Genomic DNA, 21,717 nt, shown 5'->3' on the forward strand with positions numbered 1-21,717 from the left:
CAATTTGTTGACTTTCTAAGGCTTAATAAGTATGGGAATTCCAACTTCACCCACATACAACATTTTGGTCACTAAATTTGTTGGTTTTGGTTATTTACTCAAATTATAAATCTTTTAGGCAAATTTGATAAATTTTCAGTTTTGGTATCTAAGGTTTCACTATTCCATTGGTCATTTTACTGTTAGAATTTGGCAAAACTTTCTTCATAAAAAATGTTTCCTATTGTCTTAAGTTTATTCTCCTTTTTGAATCACTCCAATTGAAGTTTTGTAGCTGAAGTTATAGCCATTTGAACCATGGCTACCGGATTAGACTTAACCCAGATTTTTTGGGCAAATTTTGGTTCTGGCAGTTTTAGGTCACCAAATTTGGGTGGCCAAATGACTTGGTTAATGGCATAATTTGGGTTGGTATTCTTCATGAAAGTTTTAGGTCTATATCTCATCTAACTGCTGATAAAATTTCAGGTCATTTAGACCTGCCTAGCTTAAGTTATGGCCAATTGAACAAACACTGTTCATTTGGTTAGTTTGTATAGGGCAGACTGAGATTTTCCAAGTTTGGTCAATTTGTTCTCTAGGTTTTGGTCACTTTTTGGGCATGCTTCCTAAATGAAAATTGTGTCATTTAGTGTCTATTTTCATTCCCAGTTGGTCTCATACCAATTGAACTTGTAAATTTTCATTTTTGGTCCCTTAAAGGTAACTTGGTCATGCTGCCAGCAGCATGACCACACTCAATCCGAATTTGCTTTTGATTCAAACACTCCTAACACACCTCATTAGGTCACAATTGACTATTTCTCACCTCAAACTAGGTCAAATACATCATTTCACCATTTCTCCAAATTTTGTCTTCCAAAACCCTAGGTTCAAACCCTAATTCACTTGATTTGTTACATTTAATTGATTCCAAGCATTCCAACACCATTTCTCAACTCATTTAAGCTTCCTAATATATTTAATTCAATCAAACTCATGCATTCTCATCCCTACATGCTGCTGGCTAAATTTCATATATAGTCCCTCAACAATTGTTTTTGTTTCTTTTCTTTAATTTCTAAGTTAATTTAAGTAGCTAAGCATGCATTTAAATAGAAAATTGAAAGTTAAAACACTAACCTCCTTCTTTGAATTTCCAATCTTCAAATCTCTATTTTTCTTCCTTCCTTTTCTTGATTAATAGTTGAACTAAGGTGCTAAATCAAGGTTTAATTTAGTGGATTAGGGAAATTATGGCCTAAATGAGGGTTTTGAAAAGCTTGAATCAAGCTTTCATGGGGTTCCTTAAATGGAGAAAATGGGAGAGGTGGGGTGGCCAAAGGCTAGGAAAGAAGAAGAAGATAATTTTCTTTTTAATTATTTTTTCTTTTAACTTATTAATTATCCCACAATTCAAATTTTGTAAATATTAGGTTTATTGCATCATGCATGATGTCATGAATGATGTAATTAACCTTTTTCAACTTTTTCTTTTTCCTCTTTTTTTTCATTTATTTTTCTATTAGTTCTTTAATTTAATTCCCGACTCTGAAATTTTCTTTTCTCCGATTTTATTTGACAGTTAGGTCAGGAGTCAGCTCTCGGGGTCAATTGACCAAATTGCCCCTCGCCGGTTCAACCTGATTTGCAAATAATTCAATATTTCTTCCGGCTCTCTGACCTAATTATTTGACTGGCTTAACAATTCTTTTTCGTGATTTTCTCTTTTCCACTGTGTTCGTAATGGTCCTAAGGACCGCAGCGTCATATTTTACGATTCCAAATTTGAGTTTAAATCGACTTTGCAGTCGTTCCCGAGAAGGTCACCCATCGCTGTGACTCTCGGCTCGTTTAACTTCTTATTTTTTGTTCTTCTTATTTATACTTAACTAATTGGCAATTACTAATTATTTGTGTTTATAGCTTAACTAGTTATCTTAAGTGTGGTTCTAATCCCCTTAATTGTCCGGACCGATACCGGTCACCGGAACATTAACATATACCAGGCTATAAAAATAAGGGTGTTACATTAAGAGAGTCAAGATATGGGTCAGCTTCCAATATGTATTAGGAGTAGGGTGTTTGTAACTCTAACTTATCTTCTTGTGCAATGACTTGGTGCATTCATTCTTTGTAGGATTATATTAGCATTAGATAGTAATAAGAATTGTGATTATAATTAATATTTAAACTCTTTGAGTCGAACGTTCATTCCTGTTCAATATTTTTTTCCCAAGTTGCAGGAGAAGTAATTTTGTATGAAATCTAACTTGTATTTTTCTCTACAGGCTGTGATACCATTTAAATAATAATTTTTACTGTGTTTAGTTAATTAATTATTTGTCTATTTCATTTTTAGAATTCTGATGTAACACCAGTGTATAAATATATTGTCTCAATTAATGAAATTAGGGTAAATTTTAATAACTGTCTCTAAACTTATATAGCTGTAATACTATAGTTCTTTAGCTTTAAAATGTAACATAAAACCCCTTAAACTTTTAAATTTTGCACAATAAAATTCTTTTGACTTTTAATTATTGATTTTCTAGTTAGAAACTGATGTAAACAACTCACACATGCTATTTTGTCAATATTTCTCTCTCCTTTCTTATGCAAAGTGTAAAATTATTCTCTCCATACGTGAAAAATTATTTTGTCCATAGAGAGAAGAATGATTCAATTTATTCAAAGCTTGAGAGAGAAAAGAGAAATACTGACTAAACTCCATGCTAGACCTGTCCATGTCAGCGTCTAACTGAAAAATCAGTAATTAGAGGTTAGAAGGATTTTGCTGTGCAAAATGTGAAAGTTGATAGAGTTTTATGTTATATTTTTAAGTTGAGATACTGTAATGTTACAACGAAATAAGTTCAGAAACGGTTGTTAAAATTTATTAATGAAATTAATGAATTATGCATATTGGGTATTAGGATTGAGCTGAGCTCCCTAATTGTGAATTTATTATGGTTTTTTAATTGAGTTAACGTAAATTAATTTATAATATTTTATTTTATTTTGTTATATATATTAGACTTTAATTATGGACCTAATTATGACTTTAAAAACAATGAAACTTATTATAGGATTTGAAAACTTTATGTGATCCAAATCTTAATGCGGATCTGGTCATGATAGAGCAAGTGAGATTTGGATACAGTAAGACAATTGGGCTGAGAGCAATTTAATTATCTTTGTCGTATATCTTTAATTTTTTTTTTCTGTGTGAATTTTTTAACTGTTTTCGTATGTGATTGTACACTTATTACCAAATCACATTAAATTTTTATATTCTATTTTCTTATTTATTTTCAATCATTTTATTTTCTGTTGAATCATTTAATAAAGTCTTGGAATGTCATTTTTGTGACAATAAATGATATTAATGTAAAAAATTAAAATTTTCAAATTTTAAATTTAATTGCAAAAAATTAATTTCTATTAATTTATATATTATGTAAAAAAAAATTAAATAAAAAATTAAAATTTATTTAGACAATGTGTAAATTTAAATACTAGTATATCAACACAACACAAACGATATAATTTTTTGCTCAAATGTGTAATTGGTGGGTTGGTGAGACATATTTATCATGAATCATGATTATTTTGTTTTATCATAGTTACATGTGGACACTATAAATTCCTTTTCTTGGTTAGCATTACAATCACATTTAACCCTAACACTCAATTATAGATTACTAAGTAGATCTTTTACATCTTTTTGACTATTAAATTTTAATTGTATAAAAAAGTAGATGTCTAATCATTTAATTAATTGAGTTTAAACTCTAAAGAGAAACTAAAATTTTGTGTCTAAAGCTATTTCTTTCTTTTTTTTTTTTTCCCTCTCTCCCTTCTCTCTTCCTTTTTCCTTTTATTTTTTTTATATTTCCCTTTAAATGGTCATTAATGGATGTTTTTTATCATTCCTCTCTTTTTTTTCTATTTTTTATTTATTTTAATAATAGATTATATATATTTACAATAGATTCTGAGTATATCTCCTCATATTTATCATTATTGATAAAGATTGATAGAGATGTGAGAAAATAAATCTTTAGATTTGTCATTGTTAATAGATTTGAGTGTATATATTGTGTTTCTCTCTTTTTTTTTTATTTGTAAATTAAAAATATTAATTTTCTTAAGAAAAAAAGTGCATTAAAATAAAAAAAAGATATCATACAAATCAATCACTTAATTAGATATCAATTATCAGCTATCAACTATATTCAATAATTAAACCTTTATTATAATTTCTTTTCCAATTTTAGAGTTTTAATTCAAGTTATTTATTAGATTGATATGTAAAATAATTCAAGTTATTTATTAGATTGATATGTAAAAAAAAATTGAATTAATTTATAAAATGTGAATCATTTTGACTTAAAAATATTAATTTTCAAAATTAATTTTATCTATTTAAAATTTAAATTGATATGATTTAAATTTTAACGATTTCGAATTGAATCATATAATTAGATTGATCATTAATTTTTTGAGTGATTTGAATTCATATCATTTCAAATAGACTTAATATATATATATATATATATATATATATATATATATATATATATATATATATATATATATATATTAATCCATGATCTAGTTCTTTTCATAATTTGCTTTTTAAGATTTTAATTATTTTTTAATCTGGCCATTATGTATAATACTTTTAAAAATCATGGAAACATTTATTTAATACTAGTTTTCAATGCTGGGGATCTTATATCACAAAGTTTATATGCAGCCAAAATAAAAGGCCATTTAAATAGTTTTTAAATTAAATATTTATATTGAAATTTATATACTTACCATCATAATTCGAAATTGTGATAAGTTAATAAATAAAAAAAAGAAATAAGTTATTATTAAAAAAAAGTTAATAGAGAAAGAAATAAGAAGAGTATATAAAATAGTAATTACAACACCCTTTCTTTCTTGTGCTTTTCATTTCTTTCTTTTGCTAGGAGACTTGATCCTTTTTTTCTATTGGTGTGCAGTTGTTCTCTGCCCCATTTGGGCAGGGGACCGGAATTGTTCTTGTCCAGAGGTGGGTTTCCTCCCCCTATATCTGAGTGGTATTGTAAATAGTATATTTATTGGGATTGGATTGCCGATAGCGATTCTTACAGAAGAGGGAACCTGTCTCCACGACTATTACAGCATATAAGTGGTCTCTCACGCGGTGGATCTTGTGTTATGCAGAAGTTGCTGTATTGTGTTTATGTCTGACTCTACTATGGTCCTGGGAACATTCCCGGTGCTAGCTGAAGTCAAGTTCTTCAATGGCCATTGCATGCCAGAGGACTCCAACATACCACCCCTGTGAGAAGCTAAGATTGGCCCTTAATTAGGCTGCTAGAACTTGCTTTAGTTGATGCTAACCTCATATAAGGTTCGATCTGTTAGAAATCAATTGGTGATGAGGTCTCCCAATTCTAGCTTCCTTGTTCCTAGTGTTGATGATGGCAACTTCAGTCTGAAGCCACAGATAGTGGGTAGGGTTTCCTTCGGTGCCCTTAGAAAAGATCATGACCTAGATCCACAAATGGGATAGGGTTATGGATTTAGACCCTCTAGCTGCTAGTTTTTCTATTAGGCTTGGGACTATATTTATTTGGATGTGGCCTGTTTCTGAGTTGTTTCCTGTGTACTGTGACCTAATTGTAACTAGTACTTTTTTACGTGCGTTCTGTACTCGTTTGTATGTTTTTTTATAGGAAATTTTAGAAAAAAAAAATTTACATATTAATTAATTAACTAATCTTAAAACTAATGAAAGTTTTTCTTCAAAGCAAATGTAATAATAAAAAACACTAAGAAAAATAAAGATCTAAATTTAAAAAAAAAAATTATATTCTAGTTGTATATATTTAAGAAAACAATATATATTATTATTTATCAACAATATCTTTATTTTGTTATTCAAAATATTTGTCAGTATAATATTTTTGCTCCTAATTTTTTTTATTATTCCTAATTTTCAAAAAAATTAAGTTAACCTGATAGTAAAAAATTTAAAGTTTTCAGCTTTTTGCTATTGTAGCCAATTTTTTAATTTTTCTAAATTTTAGATTGATTTTACATATTTGTCATTTTTAGTTAGTGGTCAAAATTAAAATAGTATCAATGGTGAAAATTAACTGAAATAGAGAGCAATAGTAAAAAATAACACTTTAGCTTATTTAAATCAATTTTGACTATGGATTAACAAAAAATTTATATCAAGCTAAAATTAATTATAAAAAAAGATTTACATATAATTTTAAAAATCTAAAAAAAAATAATTTTTTACGATTAAGCCTTTCATATACATAAAATTGCTTATTATTAATAAAATTATGTGGGATCACCAAGATATCCATAAATATTTTTTGAAATAAAATTTATAATAAGATTAAAATTTTAATATATTAACTATTATTTATTTATTGTAAATTAAAAAATTATAAGAATAATATGTCCAAATCCTAAATTCTTCCATTTCTACTTTTATATTTTTTATTATTTTCTATATATAATTTTATGCAACATAAGTTAAAAAAATTTAATAAATTGAAATGTTTTATAAAACACGTAAATATCGTAAATATATTGATGAAAATTTAAATTGTATAATTTAAAGATATATTGTTATAATTATATATTGTATATTAATTTTATTTTTTAATATAATTTTAAATATTTATATATTTGAATAATTAGATAATAATATAAAACTTATTTAAATAGATTTGAAGTGAGTGAGCATTTAAATTTGATATTATGATATCTTTTATTTTTTAATATAAAATAAAATTTTATTTTTATTTTAAATAGTGAGTTATTCAAATAAAATCTAAATAATTTTTATGAATAGTATTTTTTTTATAAATTTATAAATTAAGATATTTTATTATCATAAAAAATGAAACAACTTTCTCATTAAAAAAAAGTTATTTCTCTTAAAAATAATTTAGGCTCTGTTCGGTATCACTGGATTTTTGTTTTTTTGTTTTCTAAAACCTAAAAACCGCTTTTTGTTTTTGTTATCTATTTTCTAAAAACTGTTTTTATAACAGTCTCTAAATAAATTACTATATATTAAAATAATAAATAAATAATTGTAAAACATATGACACTTGATAATAAAATACATATACAATCTAAAAGTAATTAATAAATTTGTATTTAAAGGAAAGTTTGTGAATTTCATAATAAATAATTCATAGTAATAACTAATACACATGTCAAATTCATCATAAAAGTGCAAAATAAAATTACTGACTATTATAATTTTGCCATAAATGATGTGCTATTCGGTCACGAACGTTGCTCATTTGACGAAGTTGGCTTGAATTAATACTAACAGTTTCACGAGCCCCTGAAGTACCAGCTTCATTTATTTGTTGGTCATCATCTCCCAAAGCGATATTTTCATCCCCATATATAGCAAATAAAGTATCCATATACTCTTGCATTCTAATAAAATTGTGAATAACACAACAAGTTAGAGGTATATACTTTTGCCGCTTAACACTATATGAAGGCATATCTCTAAGGATGGGAAATTGTGCTTTCAAGACCCCAAAACAACACTCTGACATTGCATAATGAGGAATGGATATAATTAAATAACTCTTCTGGTCCCTTTGGATTTGGTCCTTCTCTATAATCACGCAAATGATAACGTTCTCCACGATATGGACTAAGAAAACCAGGCATATTGGTATACCCAAAATCAACCAAATAATATTTACCTCGTGGAGGCATAGGAAACTCATTTTCTAGTTTGGTAATAGTTTCTAAAAAAATTCTTGAATCATTTGCAGTTCCTTCCCAACCAGTCATAACAAATGTGAATCTCATATCAAAAGAGCACACACACATTATGTTTTGAGTTGACTCAGTCTTTTTTTCACGGTATGGAATCTGTTGGTTAATTGGAATAGATGCAGAAATATGGATACCATCTATAGCTCCTACACAATTCTGTAATAAAAATAAATGATTTAATAATAATAATAATAAAATAATAACAACATTCAAATAATAACAACATAACACATAAAGTAAATTCTAATATTCTAATTTAAGTAAAACCAAAAAGTTAAAGAGGTAGTACCTTGAAAAATGGAAAGTATTTTGGATTGTTCTTTATCTCTATAGGTGTTTCTTCAAATGATAAAGGAACAATCACATGTTTAGCAAGAGAACAAATAACATATAAAACTTTCCTAAAATGTCCGAGATTGTGTATGTTGAGTGTTGAAATCGATCTCCAACAAATCTTTGTCTTTCATTTTGACCAACAATTAGCAGAAATATAGCTAGTTGTTCTTGTACTGAAACAAACTTAGAATCTCTTAATTTTGCTCTTCCTTTTAATTCCTCACAAAGGTTTATAAAAACCTATTTCTCTAAACGAAATAATTCATAACATGTTCTTGGATGACCATTCAATATTTCAACTACCCATTCATGACCTGTTAGTTTTGAAATTCTTTGTGGGCGAGGTTTATTTTTACACATAGGATTATACTCATTATTTAAATAAATAATCATCAACTGCTCAATCTCCTCTTCAGAGTCTGAAAAAAATTCCTCCAAATCCATGTGTGGATTCTTTATATAAACCTAAAAAAATTATATTACAATTAAAAAAAGCATATAATGTATTAAATGAAATTATAATAAATAAAGAAAATACAATAAAATAAATTCAAACTAGCTAACTAATAATAAACCATAACTCATATATTAAAAAATAATTAAGAGAAATTTCATTATCCAAATTTATTGCAACATAACAAATGTTCACACACCTATAAAATTAAAATAGCAAGAATCATAGAAAAGTTAATGCAATACAAAATGTGCATTACTAATGACTATGAATATAAGTTCAAATATTAAGCACCCAATCTTTTTTTTCTTTCTTTTGGCATGGCCAAAAACATAGATCTCCATAATGGATCGTCATGTATAAATCTAGTTGCTTTTGCATAAGATGATCCATCAATTCCTTCAAGAGCATTTAATGCATTAAGACAATTTAAATCGGATTCTTGATCTTGTTTGGAATGTGTTTCACAACTCTCTCCACTATCCCCAACTGAAGTGAATGACGTTCCTGAACTCATTCTTCTCTCTAATAAATATAATTTCTTTTTGGAATTTTCCCCCATTATGGTTAATGCTCAAGCCATTGCATTTTGAAATTGATCTCTTGTTTTGCAACGACTAATTCCTACATTATTTTTGTGCTTTTTGACTTTATGGGTATCTTCACCCTCTTCATTAGAACTATCAGACCCTTCTTTATTAGCATCTTCATCTTCACTAATAGAAGTGCTATTGGTAGAAGCATGGGCATGAGCATCTAGAGTGTGGTATCACCATAAATTATACATAACTTCTCATATTCTTTGCATCCATAGTTTTTAAACCTCCTTGCCATCTTATTCACCTATGAAAAAAAATTGCCAATTTATGAAATTGTAAAACTTCTCCAAAGAATGCATCAGAACTCCAATTTTTATATTCTACAATAATAAGATGACAAATGCATAAGTAGTTTTGAAAAATACCTCATATAATTTTCTCCATATATCTTCACCTGCAACAACTTGATCGGTGATTGAATTATATCCAATTTCTGTTTCTTTTAGCAATTTGTTGAAATTCTTCCATCAACTCCTAAGACCATTAAATTTATTTTTGTTGAAATTCTTCCATCAACTCCTAAGACCATTAAATTTATTTTTTACTTGGATTTGAGTATAGTCTCTCCTCGTCTTCTTTTTCATTTCTTCTCTAATCCGTTGCCATGCATTTTTAGTGAAAGTGGTTGTTTTTCTATTTCCCTTCTTAACTTCCTCTTCCATTAATAATATGGAATGATCTTCTACTTGTTGAGGCCACACTGCTCTATCATTTCCAACTTCATTTTCATCAGTATTCAACTCTTGATTTAGGTCATCCATCTAAAAAATACTAAGTTGCTCAAAGAAAAGGAAAAAAAAAACAAACATGTTATTTAATGTGTGATATACATAACATGTAATCTAATAACACAGTAAGTTCCTAGCCTTAGGTGATCTTAAGTTTCATATTGATTTGGGACTTACAATATAAATAATCATTTTAGTTTAGCAACTATTTGATGCAAAAAAAAAAAAAAAAAATCATCAGTTAATATATAAAATCACATCAAAAAAATTATCTCCATTATTAATATATAAAATCAAACATGCTAATGAAAGTTTCAAGTCAAATCTCCAAAGCTTAAATATCATACATGTTAGTGGTATCGATATAAGGATCCTCTTGGATCACTATGATCAACTATAATGCTAAGCATTTATGCTTAAAATAATTAATTATATCCTAATACAATTTAGAAAGGTTTCCTATATTGAATTCTATATTGAATTATGTAATATGGTGTTCCATCATCATATGGAGCAACAAATTCTGTGTCATTGAGTTCTTCTAAACTATACAAGTTTTCAAACAACAACCTTGTCTTTTTCCCATTTTTTAAAACACCACATAAGGTAAATAATTTAGTATCAATAAATAAGATAAAAGAAAATTTCCATATTTTGAACCTTGGCATAAGATGCTACCTCTACAAAGGATCCTTTAAAGCCTCTCCTTTTAATCAATCTTGAACCTAGAATAGATTCATATCAAGCAAGGTCATATCAAGACATGAGACATCCCCTAACAATCCATACAACATAATGATTTTCAATTGGAATGTGAAATTGTGAAAAAAATAACTCAGAGCATTTTCATGTTAGAATGATCCTAATATTTAAATAATTGATTTCTACATATAGCTTAGAGCTAGCTATCTTTTGATCATAATAGATGATCAAGAATCTACAAGAATGTACAATTCCAGAAAAGCCATATCCTACCAACATGATCTTAAATATTATTACAAAGAATATTCAAAATGAGTAGAATCCTACTTTTGGATGTGCTTTAGAAACTAACAGCATGAATTAAACAACTAAAATCAATAATACAAACAAAGGATATGGATCCGTGTGTTTAAAACTAATTATATATTTAATGAAAAATTAATTATGGAATTAATTAGTACTATAATGTGAAATCATACAACCCTTTTCTAATGCTAATTAAGAGCTTTCTAGTGTTAGTTAAAATTCTTTCTTTATTTATAATATCCATAGCTGGAATGTTTTCTTGCTATGAAAAGCAGCAATTAAGCCCACATTATTGCATTAGTACAAAGCATTAAAAGAAAAATAGTAAGAAATTGATAAGGAAAATAAGATTTGTCCATAGCTATTTGACACAAATTTAACAAATGATTGAAACCCATTAAAATGGTAAACCCATTGAAAACCCTAGTAACAAATTCATTATCTGATTGAGAGAGAGAGAGAGAGAGAGAGAGAGAGAGAGAGAGAGAGAGAGAGAGAGAGAGAGAGAGATATGTGTGATTAACTTACCAACTCTAGACTTGGAAAGCAACAATGGCAAAGCCTAGTTTCTCAAGCAAAATCCAAAGATCAAAAGAAGCTACAATCTATTTTGTTATTATAAGCACGCAAATCTAAGGCACACACACAAATTACACAATTATACAGTATTGAAAAGAAAAAAAGAATAACACAGGATTTAATATGGTTTAACCATAAGGTCTACGTCTACGGGCAAGACAAGAGAAAAAGTTCCACTATGATGAAAAAAGCAAGATACAATCAATAAGAACTCTTAAATTCTAACCCCAGTGTGTTTCTCGAATATCTCATAACTCTACCACAAAGGATAGAATATTACAATATTTATACTGGTCCATACCACGGGGGCAACACCCCTGCACCCCTAAGGAGATCAGTGGTCTCACTTTTTATCCCAATTGGGTCGCAGCGTGAAACTTTCCGATCAGGTCATAATTCGGATCCATGAAAAAATATATCCAAAATTCAAGCCACAAAAATAACAATTCTTCCCCTTAGCTTGAATTCCCTTTATCATCAACAAAATAACCACAAAATACTGCCTTGCTATATGTACTCGCAAGGGCATTACTGAGCGCTATAAACACCAACCAAGTCTAGGCAATACCTAAACTTGCTGACTGGGACTCCCTTAATCATCATATCTGCTGGATTATCATATGTAGAGACTTTTTGCACAACTATAGTCTCCTGAGATACAATGTCCCGAATGAAGTAATATCTGATATCAATGTGCTTAGTTCGCTCATGGTACATCTGATTCTTTGTGAGATGTATTGCACTCTGGCTGTCACAAAATACCGTTGCTTTGTTTTGTATCAATCCAAGATCACCCACCAAACCTTGTAACCATAAAACTTCCTTTACTACCTCTGCTAAGGCCATATATTCAACCTCTATGGTAGACAAAGCAACTGTAGCTTGCAATGTTGCCTTCCAACTGATAGCACTTCCAGAAAGAGTAAACAAATAACCTGCCAAAGATCTCCTCTTGTCTAAGACCCCTGCAAAATCTGAATCCACATATCCAACAACTGAATCACTCATCTTAGCCCTGTCAAATGTCAGACCAACATCTGTAGTACCTTTCAAATACCTAAAAATCCATTTCACTGCCTGCCAATGCTCTTTCCCAGGACACACCATGTATCTACTCACAACACTGACTGCATGTGAAATGTCAGGTCAGGTGCATACCATAGCACACATGATGCTACCAATGGCACTCGAATAGGGAACACTAGACATGTGCTCCATCTTCTCATCTATTTTGGGTGACATGTCTACAGATAACTTGAAATGGGTAGCAAACGGAACAGTTACAGGCTTAGCATTATTCATTTTGAAACGCTTAAGCACTTTCTCAAAATAAGCCTATTGAGACAAGAAAAGCTTCCCAACACTTCTATCCCTTGTAATTTCCATTCCCAATATGTTCTTTGCAACACCCAAATCTTTCATCTCAAACTCATCACTCAACTGCTTTTTCAGAATGTTAATTTGTGACATGCTTTTAACAGCAATAAGCATATCATCCACATACAACAGCAAATAAGTAAAGGAATCATCTGAAAGCTTCTTATGATATACACAACTATCATATGAACTACGATTAAAGCCATTACGAATCATGAATGTATCAAATCTTTTGTACCACTACCTAGGAGACTGTTTCAGACCGTATAAAGATTTCTTAAGTAAGCAAACATGGTTTTCCATACCTGGAATGAGAAATCCCTCAGGCTGACTCATATAAATTTGCTCCTCCAACTCACCATGCAAAAATGTTATCTTCACATCTAGTTGCTCAAGCTCTAGATCATGAAGAGCAACCATAGCAAGTAAAACTCTGATAGAATTGTGCTTCACAACTAGAGAAAATACTTCATTAAAGTCAATCCTATCCCTTTGAGTAAAGCCTTTTGCTACCAACCGTGCTTTATATCGAGGTGCTTCAACCCCTGGAGTGCCTTCCTTTTTCTTGAACACCCATTTGCAACCTACCACTTTTTGTCCCTTAGGCAAAGTTACAAGCTCCCAAGTCTGATTCTTATGAAGAGATTCAATTTCTTCACTCATAGCATCGACCCACTAATCTGTATCTGAACAAGAAATAACTTCTCTAAAATTGTTGGGTTCATGCACATCAACTGTCTCAGCAACTGATAAGGCAAATGTAACTATATATGCATATGCATATCTCTACGGTGATTTAATTTGTCTTCTCTCTCTACCAGTTGCAATGCTATATGATTCTTGTTGCTGTTGCTTAGGTGCATCCTCTTGTTGATCATGATCTTGCACCTCATCCTCTGAATCACTGAACTGAACTGTTGAAGTATCAATATCAAGCTCCACTTGTTCTCTAACATTGTGATCTGATTCTGCTATTGACTTCTCTCTCTGACTATCTAATGAAGTAGACTCATTAAATGTCACATCCCTGCTGAAAATTAATCTTGAAAACTTTAGATCATTGTACCACAACCTGTAGCCTTTCACTCCAGATGCATACCCTAGAAATATATATTTTCTTGCCCTCGACTCAAGCTTACCATCTCTTACATAAGCATAAGCAGGGGTAACTAAATACTCTCAGCTGAGAGTAATCAGCAGATGAATCGGATCAGATCTCAAAAGGAGTTTTGCACTCAATAGCTGTAAATGGAGATCTATTAACCAAGAAACAGGCTGTATTAATTGCTTCAGCCCAAAAATCCTTTTCCAATCTTGAATGTGAGAGCATGCTTTATGCTTTGTCACAAAGCGTTCTGTTCATGCATTCTACAATACCATTCTATTGTGGTGTCCTTGTACAAGTGAGATGTCTCACTATACCTTCATTGATGCAGAATGCATCAAACCCACGATTGCAAAATTCCAACCCGTTATCAGGTCTAAGATGCTTGACCTTCTTTTCTGTCTGCTTCTCAATCATCATCTTCCACTTTACAAAAGTTGAAAATGCCTTATCTTTTGTTTTCAGAAAATACACCCACACCATTTGAGAGTAATCATCAATCAAAGTCATGAAGTACCTGGCACCACTCTTGGATGGGATTCTGTTAGGACCCCATAGATCTGGGTGGATATAATCCACCGTTCCTTTGGTTTTGCGCAATGCCTTTTTGTCAAACTTCACCCTGGTCTGTTTGCTAAACACACAGTATTCACAAAAGTCCATAGATTTTGTTTTCTACCAATTCAACAAATCCCGCTTACTTAACATAGATAATCCTCTTTCACTTATATGATCAAGACGCATATGCCACAATTGAGTCTGATTCTAATTATTGCTTTCGGATGCTATAACAGCTTCCCCTAAAACTATACTGCCCTAATGAAAATACAATCCTGAAACCAAACTGGTCTTCATGAGTACCATAGAGCCCCTGCACACTTTGAGAACTCCATTCTCTACATGGTATCTGAATCCATGAGAGTCAAGTGTCCCAAGAGAAATCAGGTTCCTCTTTAGTCCTGGAACATGCCAACATTCTGTAGTTCTGACAACTCCATCAAACATCCTCAATCTGATGTTACCAATTCCTTCAACAGATAATGCATGATCATTGCCCAGAAACACCTTGCCACTCATCTGTTTGTAAGTGACAAACTAGTTTCTATATGGACACATGTTATAAGTAGCACCAATATCAAGAATCTCGGAATTTTGTCCATGATCTGAACTCACGAATAAAATTTCTCGAGCACTGTCATCACAATCAAAATCAATAAAACTATCAACCACATTCGCAGAACTTTCTGGTTGCTTTCCCTTTTTATTTTTCAACTTGGGACAGTCTCTCCTGCAGTGACCTTCCTCTCCACACTCAAAACAGTTGACCTTTTTCATTCTTGACTTAGATCTGGCCTTAGATTTCTTCCTGCTGGAAGAACCCTTCCCTGAATGTTTTCTTCCCTTGCTCACCAAACCTTTCCCCTCAAATCTTTCTCTATTTTCTGGAAATTTCTTTTTCAACTCCTTCGATTTTAGAGAATTACTAACATCGTCTAGTGAAATACTATCTTTCCCATACAACAGAGTATCAACAAAAGTTTCATAGGAGGGTGGCAAATAACATAACACAATAAAAGCCTGATCCTCATTATCAATTTCAATATCAATATTCTTCAGATCCATAATGATTGAATTGAATTCATCCAGATGTTCTTTAATGGGCGGACCTTCGCTCATTCTCAAATTGTAAAGTCTTTTCTTCAGATACAGGCGGTTGGTCAGTGATTTGACAGAGTATAACTCCTCTAATTTCTTCCATGTCGCAGATACTGAGCTTTTACCAGCAACATTATCAGTTACGCTCATGAAAATAGCACTCAAGGCTCTCTCATTTGGATCAGCCTTCTCCGCCTCTTTCATACCTTCTGGAAAGTTATCCTTGATTACCTTCCATAGACCTTGTAGGATCAAGGAAGATTTAATTTTAATCTTCCATAGACTAAAACTTGATCCACCATCAAACTTCTCCATCTCATACTTCGTTAAAGACAATGCCATCTGTAAACCCTAGGTTTTGCACACAAAGCTCTGATACCAGTTTGTTATAATAGCACGCAAATCTAAGGCACACACACAAATTGCACAATCATACAGTATTGAAAAGAGAAAAAGAATAACACAGGATTTAACGTGGTTCAACCATAAGGTCTACGTCCACGGGCAAGACAAGAGAAAAAGTTCCACTGATGAAAATAGCAAGATACAATCAATCAGAACTCTCTAACCCTAATCCCAGTGTGTTTCCCAAATATTTCACAACTCTACCACAAAGGGTAAAATATTATAATATTTATACTGGTCCATACCGCGAGGGCAACGCCCCCGCACCCCCTAAGGAGATCAGTGGTGGGCTTTAAGCCTGGACCTATAGGCCGATACCCTCTGCTACCACCACAGATCTTATTTTTTATCCCAATTAGGTCGCACGCAAAACTTTTGGGTCGGGTCATAATTCGGATCCATGAAAAAATATATCCAAAATTTAAGCTACAAAAAATAACATATTTTGATTTGGATGGAGATAAATTCTTGAATTGAAGGAAAGCTGCCATATTTTAAGATAATGGTGAAGGAAAGTTGGCCTTCTTTTAAGATAAAATCAAATCGTAACTAGAAAACCAAGATTCAAAGTTTTCAAATTTAAGTTTCTTATTTTTAAAAACGTTATCTGATAAGTAAGAAAAAATAAACCACATCACTAACAGCCGAACAGGTTTTATGTTTTTTTTTTTTTAAATAAAAAACCAAAAACTAAAAACAGCAACGTAAATAAACGCACTCTTAATTTTTTTTTATTAAAAAAATATTTTTTACTGATTTATTTTTTAAAGTACCTCATATACTAAAATATATTTTTTAAAAAATATTTTTCATGAAACGAATGAAAACTTAAATTAAAAACTTCCACATGAGACCTTGGAATAATTGTTTTTTAAAGTCTAAATAAAAAGAAACCTATTATAATAATAAAATAATAAAATATAACTTTTCATTTTTATTGTAAATTTATTATTGTACCATACAATGCTCTGCTGTAATTATCATTTACTAAAACACAAATAATCGTGCAGCACACATCAATATGTATGCCTCAAAAGTAGTTATATGAATAGTAACAGATTAAAATTTTACAGATATTTAATTTAATTAAATTTTAATAAAATAAATTTAAATTATATATAATTAAATTTTAATTTTTTATATTGAGTATCTATTATCTTAATAATATTTATAAATTTTAAATTTTTATTTTAAATAAAATAAATTTTAAAAATTTATGAAATCATTAAATTTTTAAAATATAAATATTTAATAAAAAATATATTTTTATACAAATTATTATTTAAAATATCTAAAATAAAATAGTTTTGGATAATAATATTTGGAATGGACAAGGATAGTTGATAATAAATTTTAATTAGATTTGAGATAAATTTGAGTTTTAAAAATATTAATCGAATTCAAATTCGAATAAAGTGATTTTTACGGGTACCCTACTCGTTGTCATCCATAATATACCATCCACAAAGACCACACCATTGACAACATTAGAGAAGTAGAGATCACAAACAGGTTAGGTTAGGAGGATTTGAGTTGGGTTTATTTTGAATTTTATTTTTTTAAAATAATTTAAATTAAAATTATTTTAAGTCGTAAGTTAATTTAAATTATTTATCAGATTGCTATGTAAAAATTTTTGAATTAATTATAGAATGTGAATATTTTGAGTTAAAAATATCAATATTTTCTATCTAATTTTTAATTTAAAATTTAAATTAATATTAAAAATAAATTTGGACAATTTCCAATTCAACCACATAAATTATTAAAATGGATTAACGAAAATATTTTTCTAATTAAAGGAAAAATTAAGTTATTTTTAAAGAAAATAACTTACTTTTTTAATAACAATAGAAAGTCATTTTTTATTTTTTAATTTTTGATAATTTTATATATATATATATATATATATATATATATATATATATATATATATATATATATATATATATATATATATATATATAATAAAGATACTTAAATGGCTCTCCACCAATTGTCTCAATATTATACCTAAATCTCCCTTCTCAAATATTTAGACCATTCCGTTACAAATATCCCTCACTCTTTCGACTGTTTTCTCACTTTACTTTTTTTTCACACCCATTTGTTTATTAATTACCTTGCAAAATGCATAATCAAATCATTTATATTTATTTTTTTTATAAAAAATTGAGAAAGTAATGATGTATTTTTTGAATTATTGAAATAAAGTAGATTAGGTGCCTGGTCTCTTCAAGTGTGGTCTCATTAATAAATGATAAGTCTCGGTGAAGATTTGAAAATTTTATTAAAGACATAATCTTTCATCATACGAGAAACTTGTCGTAAAGATTCAATCTTCAAGCAACGGACAAGGAGATTTTCTCATCCTTCACGTGATCGGTTATATTCAAGTTTTTTGTCATTAATTAATTTATGAAAAAAAAATGTGTTGAGAAGAATATATATATATATATATATATATATTAATTTAACATTATAATTAAATAATAGTAAAACATTTTTATAAAAATATTTTTTATAAAAAATATTTTTCATATATAAATTTTTTTTATAAAATAAACAGAGACTTAGGCTCCATTTGTTTCAAAGAAAATTATTTATATATGAAAAATATTTTTCATAAAAAGACAATATTTTCTGTCATTTGGTTGTAATGTTAAATTAATAATATTTATTTATTTCATGTATATATAAGTGTGTTCATATTTTTATAAAATTTAGAATACAAAAAATGACTCTCTCTTTTGAAAAATTAAAATTATTTTCCTTAAAAATGACTTAATTTTTGTTTAAACAAGAAAATATTTTTCACTGATCGATTTTTTTGAGTGCCCCTAAATACTAAAAAATATGAAAAATATTTTTCAGAAAAATATTTTTTGTGAAGCAAACGGAGCTTTAATATAAATTTAAATGAAAGGGAGTTCAAAAATTATCCCTTCTAAAGTAAAGTTTGCACTATTCTATATCAAAATGCATGTACCAGATAATTCAACAACAACTTTGTTATATACTTCTATAGATATAAAATCCATTTGTTTAGTAAATTTCTTAGAGCATTTTATACAGATATGCAAATATGCATTTTAAGGAAATTAATTATGTAGTATTTAGTCCCTTTATTTTATGAAAATTAATTATTTAGTTTTTTATTTTTAAAAAATATATTATTTAATTTTTTTTTAGTCCGTGAATTATTTAATCTTTCTGTTATTAATTTTTCTATTAGTTAAGTTAGTCAAAAAAGGAAAATAATTGTACATAAAAACTGAATAATTGATATATTTAAAATTACAGAGACTAATTAAATGGTTATATTATTCAGATTATAGAGATTGAATAATTGAGTTGGAAAACTTTTGTTTTAAAGTAATGAGGATAACTAAATAGTTCATATACTAAAATAGATTACTAAATAATATATAAATAAAAAAATTAAATAATTAATTTCATTAAAATACAGAGATTAAATAATAATTTTTCTTAAGCATAAACATATAAAATGTGATTTTAAAAATGCATATATCATTCTTAATTTCTTATATGCTATTCCTTAGAAAAGGAAAAAAAATTAACGAATTATTAAAAAAAAGTAAAATAATAAATTACTATAATCTCAATAATTTAGCCAAATAATGCATTTTTTTAAAGAAAAATTAGGAGTTGCTACTTTTTGTTTTTTTTATATATATAAACTTTATATTTTATTTATAATTTTTAGTTATTGAAATTTATTGACTTATCTTTCCTTTTCCTTTTTTTCAAATAAATTGAAATGATTGAAATTGAATTTTTATTTGATTTATTTAATTTTTATATTTTTAATAGTTAATTATTTTTTATAATTATTTATTATTTTCATTAATTAGTATAATGCTATAAGATTTTTCATCTATAAAAAAGAAATGCTCTCTAACAAAATAAACCTTCTCCCAAGTCCCAAAGCTGCCACTTTCTTCCAAAGGAAAACCCATCAGTGGACACAATGTCAAATCTCCCTGGCACCCGAAACCAAGAGATTGGAGAAACTCCCTCTCAACATGTAATGATCAGCATCCCAGCAGAGGGAGAAGTAAACGAGAAACTATTGTTACATTCATTAATGGAAGAAGTGCCCAAGTTGTTGAAGAAATCAGCAGGCAAGAACCCTTGTTCTATCTTCAGGGTGCCTCAAAGTCTTCTGAAAATTCACCCCGAAGCCTTCCATCCACAAATAGTCTCCATTGGCCCTTACCACCATGGAAAAGAACACCTCCAGATGATTCAAGAGCACAAACGGCGATTTCTTGATGCTGCTCTTTCTCGGGCACAAGAATTCGGTAATGGATTCGACGACTTTTATAAGGCCATAGCCAAGAAGAAGGAGAAGATAAGAGAGTATTATTCAGAGAGCACAGATAAATATAGCGATCATGAGTTGATTGAAATGATGATTGTTGATGGATGTTTCATTATCGAGGTCTTGTGCATAGCTGGAGGATTAGTTCAATTTGAGGAGGGTGACTCTATATTCAGTTTGCCATGGATACCTTTTTCCCTTATGAGGGATTTTGTCAGGCTAGAGAATCAAATCCCTATCTTCGTTCTGGAAAATTTGTATGAGCTTTCAATTTTAGCCTCCGAAGCAGAAGATCTTCCTTCCTTGACAGAACTCATCCTGAAATTCTTTGATCACACGTTTTCACGACCTGAAGCAGTCCTGGAAAAGTACAAGAACCTTGGTGGAAAGCACTTGTTGGATTTGTTTCGCTCGACTTTTGTTCAAGACCTGAAGCAGCCCCAAGAAGTTCCTAAAGATGTTGATCATGGGGAGTTTCTTCGACTGATCCAACCAGTGGCGAAGCTCCAAGTGGCTGGGGTCGAGATCAATCCAAGTAGTCCTGCTGCTGAAAGTTTCTTGGACATTAAATTTAGACGTTATGGAGTTCTTGAAATCCCACATTTGTCAATAGATGAATTCTTTAGCACCTTCTTGATCAATTGCGTTGCTTTTGAACAATGTTATAAGCATGGTTCAACCCACTTCACATCATATGTTATCTTCATGAGCTGCCTCAACAACGCACCTATTGATGCAGGGTATCTGAGAGATCGCAAAATCATTGAGAATTTCTTTGGAACTGACAAAGAACTTGTTAAATTCTTCAATCAGGTAAGCAATGGAACTATTTTCGAAATTGAGAATAGTTATCTAGGAGAAGTTTTCATGGGTGTGAATCAGTATTATTTTAATGATTGGCATGTGAGATGGGCAGGGTTCAAGTATACTTATTTTGACAGTCCATGGGCTTTCCTCTCAGCTTTAGCTGCATTAGTCCTGCTTATTCTCACTGTTATTCAGTCCTTCTTTGCTGTCTATGGATATGTAAACCCCCCTTAATAATGTAACAGTATTTTTCTAGTGAGTACAACTGCAATATAATATATCAGGCCAATAGCCAATTATTGGAGTGACTAGCTTAGTCTTTATTAATAACAGGGTAATTTAATCAACAAAGTAGTTGAATCTATGGCGTAAAGTTAATTTCTAGGCGAGCTTTACTTGCAAGGTAAGAGGTTTGAATCCAGAAATTCTCATTATTGGGAGGCTTTACTTGTTTACCACTGTCAGTAACTATTAAGATTTACAGTTAGTGAATATGAAATATCAAAAAA

General features: G+C 29.6%; 1 protein-coding gene across 1 annotated transcript; it reads left to right on the forward strand.

Annotated features, from left to right (window-relative positions):
• The first annotated feature begins 19,944 nt into the window (after positions 1–19,944).
• Positions 19,945–21,519, forward strand: LOC110631834 (UPF0481 protein At3g47200). Its single transcript, XM_021779806.2, has one exon. The coding sequence runs from the start codon at positions 20,048–20,050 to the stop codon at positions 21,440–21,442; it is 1,395 nt and encodes a 464-aa protein (XP_021635498.1). The 5' UTR covers positions 19,945–20,047; the 3' UTR covers positions 21,443–21,519.
• The last annotated feature ends 198 nt before the right edge of the window (positions 21,520–21,717 follow it).

This window comes from Hevea brasiliensis, chromosome 10, assembly GCF_030052815.1.
Source record: "Hevea brasiliensis isolate MT/VB/25A 57/8 chromosome 10, ASM3005281v1, whole genome shotgun sequence".
NCBI classification, from domain to species: domain Eukaryota; kingdom Viridiplantae; phylum Streptophyta; class Magnoliopsida; order Malpighiales; family Euphorbiaceae; genus Hevea; species Hevea brasiliensis.

Coding starts and splice junctions, on each gene's coding strand:
- LOC110631834 (XM_021779806.2), top strand. CDS start 20,048: ATGTCAAATCTCCCTGGCACCCGAAACCAAGAGATTGGAGAAACTCCC.